At 40.4% G+C, this 10,749-nt stretch overlaps 1 protein-coding gene across 3 annotated transcripts; it reads left to right on the forward strand.

Moving 5' to 3' along the window:
• Positions 1 to 292: 292 nt before the first annotated feature.
• LOC147458336 (uncharacterized) lies at positions 293 to 3,595 on the forward strand. 3 transcript variants are annotated; one of them, XM_086512997.1, is made up of 8 exons: positions 293 to 719; positions 903 to 1,047; positions 1,129 to 1,681; positions 1,765 to 1,970; positions 2,055 to 2,139; positions 2,419 to 2,538; positions 2,879 to 3,007; positions 3,223 to 3,595. In XM_086512997.1, exons 4-8 carry the CDS (start codon positions 1,879 to 1,881, stop codon positions 3,268 to 3,270), a joined length of 474 nt encoding a protein of 157 aa, XP_086369123.1. In that variant the 5' UTR covers positions 293 to 719; positions 903 to 1,047; positions 1,129 to 1,681; positions 1,765 to 1,878; the 3' UTR covers positions 3,271 to 3,595. The 3 variants fall into 3 exon arrangements, 2 of the variants coding, with proteins under 2 accessions (XP_086369123.1, XP_086369121.1); XM_086512995.1 differs by lacking the exons at positions 903 to 1,047; positions 2,419 to 2,538; positions 2,879 to 3,007; positions 3,223 to 3,595 and having other exon boundaries at positions 299 to 719; positions 1,469 to 1,614; positions 1,765 to 1,908; positions 2,055 to 2,127; XR_015188217.1 differs by lacking the exons at positions 903 to 1,047; positions 2,419 to 2,538; positions 2,879 to 3,007; positions 3,223 to 3,595 and having other exon boundaries at positions 302 to 719; positions 1,469 to 1,614; positions 2,055 to 2,127.
• The last annotated feature ends 7,154 nt before the right edge of the window (positions 3,596 to 10,749 follow it).

The following is a 10,749-nucleotide window of genomic DNA, read 5'->3' on the forward strand; positions in this document are numbered from 1 at the left end:
CAAAGAATCTCTTTGCTGCATTGGAAGATTCTCTTTTCCTTCCTTGCTCATCCTCCCTACATCTGCAATCCAACCACAGCACGTGTTCACTTTTTTTTTTTGTGGAACGCCAAAAGGTGCGCAATGTCTTTTCGGTGTTATGTGTGTGACTTCTCGCTAGTGCCCATTGTTGCTAGCATTCTGGGAATTTCTTTGTTGCTAAAGGGCTCCATTGTAGGAGAATCTCCGACTTTCTTTGGGGCCTTTCTATAGTGCTAGTTTCCTTCAAAGGATGTGGTGAGATGGCTTTTAGAAATACCGGACAACTAGGGAGAGACAACGATAGAGAGTGGTCATCCCCTCCCCTTTGCACGGGCTAGAAGCTACCCATTTTCCAAATGCAATGTATCTCACACATCGGGAACTTACAAGTTTCTCTCTCTCTCTCTCTCTCTCTCTCTCTCATTGAAGCAGATATCCTTGCTCTATTTTGTTTCCAGCACATTCTCATCGATCAAGGCCAACATGACTAAGGTGCATGTGGGTGAGAGCAACAGCGCAACAGCAGCAAAGGGAACTTGGAGCTCAAAAAAGTGTAAAATGGGGGAGCGGCCATTGGCTGTGGCCTATGCAATAAGCAGCAGGCACACATGCTGAAGATAAGAAACACCTGGAGTCAAAAAGGAGATTTGCAACAACAAGCAACTACAAGTGGACTTGCACTCTTAGCACCCATCAAGGTTTGTCTCTGCTACCTCGTTTTTTGCTTCGTCTAAGGTTTCTATGGTTGTCTTGCATTTCTTATGAAGATGACTTCTTTGAGTTAGCATAGTCTAGGATACTGCTTGCCTGATTTAAAATTTCCTTTTTTTGTCTGTGTGATTCAATAACATGAATGCGCTGGATCATCCCACCAAAAAAAGGCTTTTCTTCAAAATAGCGCTCTCTTGTATTTCCAAAAGAAGATAGAACATGAGAAATGTTGATTTCCAAATGTTTTGTGGCTCCTTCCTGTGAGAATCTTGCTACTCTTTTCCCATACAGGCTCAGGAAAATCACATTTCTGAGGTAAGTACTGTCTCAATGTTTAGTAAGAATCTTTTCTTTACAAGAACCAAGACTTAACTCATCATATTGGTTGCTCATTAGGTTCTTACTTCCAATGACGTTGAGTGTGGTGATTTGGACTCGATCAACTTCCCAGATACAGTCGGTGGATGCTCAATGAGCTGGCTTGATTCGTTAAAGTAGTCTATCACACGTTTTAGAGTAGTCTCTCACACATTTGATTACTTGCTTGTTCCAATTGTGGAGGATATTTTTGTTTCAGCAAAGCGCTTTGACAAGCCTCCTCTTTAATGACCTCTGCTCATGACAAAAAAACAAGTTTTATTATCACCAACAGCTTGAACCCCTTGCTATTTTTGACACTCGCTCTTCACTTTGCTTTCCCAATTTGTAATTTTGCAAATTTGCTCCTTGACTACAGTGTATGTCAACGCGAACAACAGTGCAAGACCAAGAAAGGGGAACTGGAGCTAGAAAGAGTGTCAATGAAGGAGCACCAACCAAAAATGGCTTAAGCAATAAAGAACGCCTGGACTTGAAAAGGGAATTTCCAACAACAAACTACAGGCAGGCTTGCACTCTCAGCACCCCCTCCTGACTTATTAGAATGTTTGCTTATGCGAAACTTTGGAAGGTGTACATCTCTTTTTTTGGTTGTGCATGTGGCTTCTCACTGTTGCTCATTGTTACTTACGCATTGCGCATGCACTTTGTCAGGTTGGAAAAGACTAAAGCTCAGCATAGGATGCTTCTTGAACATCCAAACGTTTTGAATGATCAAAAGCATATCAAGTGTGTTGCCGAGGACAAGTGGATTGATAAGCCAAAAGCATGTCAAAGCAGCAAGCATTAGCACAATTTGTAATAACTCTGGTAGACCAGATGCTCACTATATTGGTGATGCTTGTGGCAATTTCTCCTAGGCATGAACTAGCTTAAATGCTATTTTTTAATGTTGATTAGAAACCATAATTATTGACATTTTCAGTGGTTGTGTCTGCTTTCAGGCGAAATGGCTCTATTAGTAGAGAGCTTGGGTGTGGAATAAACTCCAACTTTGGAAAAATACATCATTCAGCCTGCACATTTTGTGTGAGTGATTTAGACAATGCGATTCCTAGTGAGGAGGATAATCACATAAAGTTTTTTATTCCTCAAGCTAGAATTGTGTAGATTGCAAAGCCCATCTCTATTGTAACTAACTCACAAGGATTTCTTCCTCAATCTTCAAGCATAATCCATTAGGAAACTCTGCAACTAGAAAGTACATCTCTAATGGATTTGGTCACCTTAATGAGAAGCTTCAAAGGAAGTTTTGCAGACCACTATCACTGACCTGGTAGCATGTACAACCATGTTCATGATCAGCAGTTTGAGGCTTCTGCTGATAAGAAAGATGACGAAGAGAGCACACGAAGGCAAAATCGAGTTAGGTGCTACTACCCTGAGGATGGCGGCTTTGACTACTTTGACAACATAGCAGTGGTCACTGTGAGGAATTGGATCTGTGCACAGCAGACTTTTTGGCACGATCTGTGTCCAGGACAGCTTCTAAAGATGTTAAGGAGTCTCACATCAAGCTGTAGCATACCACCCCAGTATTGAAGTGTTGTGGGTTCAGTTACGAACACAGCTATTGGAGACGGCTGATAGTTGGCATGAAAATGGACTGCCTGAAGAGACCGAAGAAAACCATATCAAGGCACGTATCACAAGATACGTTTTTCTCCAAGAAGCTCCTTTGGGTCATGAATGAGCTCTACCTATTCACTTCCCCATTTGATAGTACAATAGGTGAGGTGGAGTCTATACTTGTTGCTGCTTTGATTAGCAATCCATCTCAATCTCAAAAAAAGAATATCCATCTTGGGCACTGGGTGGGGCCTGCATTAGTACACCCGACAAAAAACGGCATGCTCTGATCTCCTTGAAGGAGGTGTCAAACATAACTCTTGCGCAGGTGCATCTCTCTCTCTCCCTCTCTCTCTCTCTCTCTCTCTCTCTCTCTCTCTCTCTCTGTGTGTGTGTCTGTGTGTGTGTGTGTGCATGCAAGCAAGCAAGCATGTAAACTTTCTCTCACCCTCCTTCCCCATTCCCCTTGCTTGATCATGAGGCTTCTCAATCCTCAAAGAGCTCATTTTATCAATCTAGCAGCTAACCTTCTTCCATTGACAGTTTGGTAGTACCACTGCGGTTCTGAACTTTACACCCAAGAAACTTTAGGATTCCAATGCATATGTGGTGCTATCTTGAATGGTGATTCCCTCTAACTCAGCTTAGTGAGTGCGGCAACTCAGCTCGTGCCATTACCATTCATTGTTATTACAAATTGCAAGAGGACTCGAGGATGTTGTTGGCTGGCAGTATGAAAAGAGCAGCTACTCTTTTCAAGTTCTCGACCCTCCCTCCTCTATGTTTTTCCTTTGACTAACATATGTTAATTGTAAGAGAATTCTTTTAACTACACTTCCAATCCTGTTGATCGCTCTTTTGTGTCTTACCATCATCAATCTCGTGCCTATAAGTGATACATAGTGTTGGTTTTGAATGTTGTTGTCTATGTGATCTTTGTTACATGCTTTGTGCGAAGATATTTCCCACAATAGTTAGGGGGTTTGAACAGAAATTTTCTAGGCAACTATGTGGATAACAAATATCTTGATGACAGAGCTGTTTCTTCTACTACATTCCTCACTTTGTCCGCGTTTTTTTTCATTCTTCCACTTCATAGCACGGATATTTGTGTTTGTGAAAATGCAAGAAAAAAGGCATGCCATTGGAGATGATTGTGGATTTATTTGCTATGTCTTTTGTCGAGAAGAAGAAGTCAGCAGTGGATTGTATTGAAGTGAGAAAGGAAGGAATATGAGTGACCTGATTGCCAGCAATGGCAAATTGTCAGAATTTCCAATGGTAACAAATCTTGCTATTTGTGTTTGAAGAAATGAAGTAAAAGATATAAGCTGAGAGCGTGTCGAGCTTACACCATCATGGTGGCAATCTTCAATCAATCATCAAGACTTGCAATAATATTGGCTTCAATTTTGTTGTGGGGTGTGTGTACACTAGCAATAACAAGAGCAACGACCAAATGTGAGTTAAGTGTGACTATATATCGTTTTGGAACTCCTAGCAATCCTTTGTTGCAGGTCATTGAATACCTTAACATCCCTTGCACATTGCGTATAATGAGATATATTTGATGGACCAATCACTGCTTGGGTTGCTGCTAGGTTGGACCTAGAGAGTCTGTTGAGAAGCAAATTGTATCTAGTTCATGGATTTTTCACAGTCTTTCTAACAAATTGATTATTTTCATAAAGGCCTTAGTCTTTAAGAAGGATGGTACCCTTGATGGATGCCCACATCCTTGTCTAGATGCAGTTCCTCCAAAAGATTTTAACTTTTCTTACTTGATAGTGCTTATGCTAAGATGTAGTCTACATATGTGTTTTGCAACTTATGTTCGAATTGGCCAAGAAGTATTTGAGGGTTGAATGAACCTTACATGACTTCTATGAGTGAAAATACTCAGAAACCTTGTACATTTAAAATAGAAGAAAGATTTTCTTAAGAGCGAGAGAATTTAGTTTCCAATTTGTCACGAATTTGGGATCTGATTGCGATCAATCTACCCTGAATTTTTTGTTGTCCTTGTGAGGCGTGTAATTTTCTTTGCTATTCATTATGGGGCAGACGGAAGGCACAAAGAAGAGTAAACAAGGGCATTGCCTTTGTAATATGAGGGTGTGCTATGTGTATCTTTGCAACATGCCACGCCAAAAAATTCTTGCTTACTGAAGATGTTTCTCATGAATATTTTAGTTGAAAACTTTGAAGTGAGTAGGGATTTGACACCCATCAATTGTAGTAGGAAATTTTGATCAAAGTAAGCTCTATGACAGCAACAATGCAATTCTCACCCGACGCACGTAATGTCTAGTGCAATGTCCTCAACAAGCCTCGCAATTCCTAACCCAAAATGTATGGATGGCCCTGGATGCGATAAATGGACAAGGCCAAAAAAGAAAATTCTTACCTTTAAGGGCAAGTGGTAAGCCTCCATGACTGACAACCCTGCATACAAGGGTACATGGAAGGCTCACAATTTACCCAAGCAAGGGTGCATACCCAACACACACCCATACATTATACACTCTCCTAAAGCCAGGCGTCTCCCTCAACTCATGGAAAGAAAGGACGCATTTTTTCTAAGTTTTGGCTTTGTCCCATGCTTTTGTAAAAGTTGTATTTTTTGAGTGAGTGCCATGGTGACCATCATGATGTTTGTATTTGTATGAAATGTCGATGAGACTTCTCCTCGGTTAAATTTGTCAAGGAATGAATCATCTGCTCTACTGTCTGAATATCTCATTCACATTCAGATTGACGATTTGAATCATCAACAGAGAATTACCTTCAATACAGATTTAGACCTGCAGCTATTTTGGTCCTTTTGTGAGTCTTGTATAGGTGCAAACATAGGTAATTGCAATTAGAGAAGGGCCTTCCCTTCACATTTTCTCAAATCAGCCTATTGCTTCCTTGGTGCAAGCATAGGTGAATGCATTTGGATAATGGATTTCCCTTTGCATGCTAAAATAGCTCATGATCTACTTGCCACATCCATGTTCAGCAGTGATGACATTCCAGGGGGTATGACCATTAACATTTTTTTTGTGCTTCTGATGACCCCACATTCAGCATACATGTTGACCAAAGGAGTGCCATGGACAACCTCATTCTCGAAGATTCAACATATTCAAGTGAGTACAATCTAGTGATAATGCCCATCCAGAGCTTCTTGTGTTTCCGTGATGGTGCTTTGTAGTGATGACAATCCAGAGAGTATGACCATTAACATTTTTTTTGTGCTTCTGATGGCACCACATTCAGCATACATGTTGACCAAAGGAGTGCCATGGACAACCTCGTTCTTGAAGATTCAACATATTCAAGTGAGTACAATCTAGTGATAATGCCCATCCAGAGCTTCTTGTGTTTCCGTTATGGTGAATTCTCTCACCTATGTCAACATCTTGCAAAAGGTTACAAGCTTTCATGGTGCAAACATAAATGTTTGAAAAAGGCTGGTCAAAATAGCCAAGAGCTTCCTTGCTACAACCATGCTGATCATACTTGCAATCAGTACACTCCACAAGACATTGGGATTTAATGCCCATCAAGAAGGCACCGCAGTTGGCATACATATCATTCAAAGCACCACTCAATTACAATATCTTATGACCGACATACTCATTTGGATATACTCTTGGACTAGCTTATCAAAAAAACTTTACGCCCTTGGGTTTCTATAAAAGCAGGTTGTTTCCTTCATGAGAAAAACTTGTGGAAATTTTGAGCTACACTTTCAACAAATAATATGCGGTTATCCGATTCCGAGGTTCTTCACTTCAACGTGTCGCCAAAACCCGATTCTAGTAGTTCCAATAGTGGTGAGAGCTTACTTCTTCCTTGCTACTTAGGATTGTACCTTTAGTTGTGGCAGCCCCTTGCAACCTCATGGCTTCAATGATGTCGTTAAACATAACTCCTTCCGACTATATCATAAAATACATATTGTCGACTTATTGCTCATTATAATGGCAGGCCAACGTGCATATTTGAACCAAAGGAACAACCATTGACATCTTTTGTATGAAGCTCAAGCTTTTGTGGGTTTTGCTCCAAGTTCTTGTGAGTCTTCTTATGTTGTGCTTTCCAACTTTGAAGCGTGGACTTTAAAATCAATGTGTTATTTAGCATATTTTTAACATACTCTGGGCCACCCCAAAGGTTGTCTACACTATATCACCAAACTTGTTTCTTTCTTTGAAGTCTCTAGCTTCTGTGTGCTCCTTTAAATCTAGAAATTTCCTTTTTGTAGGTCTACTTTCATCTTGAACCCCATTGATTATGGTGCTTGAGCCTTTCTTTATACCAACTACTTTGGCATTCTCTACTTGCCATTGCTCTTCTTGCGTCGAGATCAATGTACAAGCTTCACCATCATCATTGTTACCATATTATGGTGGTGATGTGTGTGAACACTTAGGACCATTTTGGCACCTTTTCTATGTTTAGGAGGTTTTTTCTCCCCAACATGTATAGATGCTTTTCAATTTAGGGTTTTTTATTACTCAGTAATATTATTTTTTAGTGTGTGCTCTTGAGTTTCTACTTCATCATGTCCATCTTTGCATGCATTTCTACAACTATATTTCCAAAATTTGATATCAAATTGAGTTTTGGCATCCAGGGTAGCAATGCCAACACCCTTCCAACTCACGTTTTTTATTGAGGTGATTTTTGGTGAGTGTTTCTAGGGCGACATAACCTTCGGGGAATATCTTTGATCTCGGGTGGTCAATTTTGATTCCGATCCATTTCGACCTTTGTTTCCATTACAAGTAGTATTGTGTATGCAATGTTGTCCTTCTTGTGCAGGTCTTTTGATAGTGTAGATTTTTGCAGAATAGCCACTTCGTAGTTGGGTGAAAACATGAATGTGTGGTACACTTTTAAGGGTGGGAAGTTTCTTTTTTATAGCTATTTTTTCAAAAGTGGAGACTAGTAAAATTTTCACAAAATTGTACACCCATTCTAGATTTGGATTCTCCTTTTGAAGAGCTATCTAGTGATATATAACATGCCCTAGAATTTTTCATTTTGGTCAAACATATTTCATCAAACACTTCCAAAAATAGCTATGTACCAGACACAACTTTTTTGTCCACCCACTCATGCTTTCACCCAGTCTAATATGGGTTGTGCTATACAGCACATGTTTGTTTTGTGTTGTTTCTCTCCTTTACAGGCAACTTTTGCATCAGGGGAAGTCACCTACAACAAGGATTTTTTTTTCATGTTGTTTGCAAGGACAACCTGGATGGATACCTGTGAGACTGCAAACTGAATATCTCGCCTCGTGTTGCATACATAAATGAGGCAGCCAATAGCAGTTTGGTAAAGAGTGACATCAGCAGGATCGCCAGCATCCTATAGACTCAACTCCTGTTTGCATGGGAGTGGCAATAGGTTTGCAATCCTCAAGTCCAAACTTACATAGCAATGTCTCTACTACCCACCATCACACTGCTTTAACTGTATACCCAAGTAATGATGCAACAGCCCCAAATCTTTCATCTTGAAAGTAGCATTCAAATCAGCATTAAATTCAGCAATATGTCTCTCATTTGGTCCAGTGTTGATCAGCAAATCATTGACATAAAGAACCACAATGAGAAGTACATCAACCTCACGCTTTACATACAATGTGCTTTCTGTTGGATTGTTACGAACGCCTCGTTTGACCAAATGAGTGTCAGCTTTCTCATACCAAGCATGAGGAGATTGCTTCAACCCATACAAAGCCTTCTTACATCTACACACTTTGTCCTCTTGTCTTTTTATGACAAAACCGCGAGGCTGCGTTACATAAACTTCCTCAAATATGTCACCATTCAAGAAAGCAGTAACAATGTTGATTGATGTACATCCCAACCAAAATAAGCTACCAATGCACATAGAAAATGCACAGTAGTCATACGACAAGTGGGAGCAAAAGTCTCTTCATAATCTATGCCTTTTTGTTGTGTATAACCCTTTGCAACAAGTCGAGCCTTATGGCGATCGATCTCACCATCCGGCTTGCATTTCAACTTGTAAACCCACTTCGTACCAATGGCCTTTTTTCCAGGAGGCAAATCACATAAAGTCCATGTGTCATTTTCTATAAGGGCATCATATTCTGATTGCATGCAGCCATCCAATTTTCTAAATTCTGTGCTTCATCAAAAGACAGAGGCTCCTCAACATCATGTAAGCTAGACACATCCAAAGTATAACAATCTGATGCATAAGATGCATGGCGAGAGCCTGAACGAGTACGACTAGATAAAGGTGCATCCAATTTACTGTCACGCAAAGTGTGCACCAGCCATTTTGGCATACCTCTAGCCTGCTCATTTTCAGCCCTTTCCTCATCAAGTACATCATGTACATCTGCATCAATAATAGGCTGATTTGTAACATTTTCAGAAACCCCCATAGGCTATAAATTTGCCTCATTGGCACTTACATTCGTATTTCCATCATTGAAAAGAGGAAACAAAGTGTCATAAATGTTCTGTGAGCTTACCTTACTGTCTCTAGTACATGACAGCAAGGGATGAACAGAATCTTCCACAAACACTACATCTAGTGAAACTAGAATACGTTTTGTTTGTGGATGATACAACCTGTAACCTTTGCTTTCAGCACTATAACCAACAAAAATACATTTGACAACCTTATCATCCAATTTTCTGCGCTATGTTTGTGGCACCAAAGCATATGCCAAACAGCCAAAAACACGCATGTGCTCAATAGAAGGCTTTCTATCATGCCATGCTTCATATGGAGTAATAGACTGCAAAGCTTTTGTAGGATACATGTTAAGTACATAAGTGGCACACATGATGGCATCAAGCAAAAAAAAATGCGGCAAAGCTTGACTTTTGACCATACATCGTGCCATTCCATCAGTGGCCTGTTTTTCCTCTCATCAACACCTTTTTGTTGAAGTGTATAAGGCACTGTACATTGGTGTTTTATCCCAATGGCCTTTTTTCATGAGACATATACTCCCCCCCTCGATCGGAATGGAGGGTGCCCATAGTACATTTCGAGACATTTTCAGGCATAGCCAGAAATTGTTTGAAGCACATAAATACTTCGGACTTCGCTTTAAGCGGGAATACCCATGCATGCCTGGAGTAATCATCAATGAAAGTCACGAATTAAAGGTAATTTCCCAAGGACGTTGTTTGCATGGGCCCACAAACATCACTATGCACAAGCTGCAACCTGCATGTGGCTCGAATTGAACCATCCTTTGGAAACTTAGAACGCTGCATCTTACCCAAAATACAGCCTCCACAAACATGTTTGACAAGTGCTTCAAGAGGCGGCAAAGAAGCAACCATATCAAATTTTTGCAAACGCAGCAAATTGGAAGATGACCAAAACGTGCATGCCAAAGTTTTGCATCTAAAATAGCCCTTGAATCTGCAACAGCATTTGCAAAAAAATTTCCACACTTGACATACAAAGTGAGCTTATACAACCCACGGCACAAAAGACCAGATGCAACAATTTCATCACCAAAACTGAGATCATGAAATGTACATCTGTCATCCACAAATTTGACTACGAGTCCAAGTCTAGCAAGTGCGGATACAGACAAGAGATTCTTCTTGATCCCAGGTACATAAAGTGCATCAACAAGTGTGAAGGAACTTCCATTTGCAACAGTAAGCACAATCTTTCCAACTCGCTGAACCGGATAAGAGGCATTGTTGGCACAAGTGACTAAATTCCCATGAGAGACAAACTCGAGAGAGGTAAACAATTCACGATGTGAGGTAATGTGCTTTGTAGCACCATTATCAAAATACCACACATGTGACTCTGTAGCAACTGACAAGCATGCATCATGGTTAGCAGGATTGTAAGTGCACTCTGCGCTAAAAGCCAATTCTACATCAACATCAGCATCACACTCTCCTTTCACAGAAGACTCAACAATGGCTGCATTTGTAGTGGAACCAGCATTTACAGTGGAACCACCCTCTTTCTTCTTAGCCTCTTTGGCCTTCAACTTAGGACACGACTTGATCAAGTGATCATTGGCTTTACAATAATGGCAAGGCATCTTTTTTT

The sequence above is a fragment of the Adiantum capillus-veneris genome, chromosome 5 (assembly GCF_014529385.1).
Source record: "Adiantum capillus-veneris isolate H3 chromosome 5, ASM1452938v2, whole genome shotgun sequence".
NCBI classification, from domain to species: Eukaryota; Viridiplantae; Streptophyta; class Polypodiopsida; order Polypodiales; family Pteridaceae; genus Adiantum; species Adiantum capillus-veneris.

What these genes read in the sequence shown, in the direction of transcription:
- LOC147458336 (XM_086512997.1), top strand. Translation starts at nt 1,879, where the DNA reads ATGTCAAAGCAGCAAGCATTAGCACAATTTGTAATAACTCTGGTAGAC. An exon ending in CTTGTGGCAATTTCTCCTAG is followed by an intron (nt 1,971 to 2,054) that starts GCATGAACTAGC and finishes GTCTGCTTTCAG; the next exon opens with GCGAAATGGCTCTATTAGTA. An exon ending in ACAACATAGCAGTGGTCACT is followed by an intron (nt 2,539 to 2,878) that starts GTGAGGAATTGG and finishes TGCTTTGATTAG; the next exon opens with CAATCCATCTCAATCTCAAA.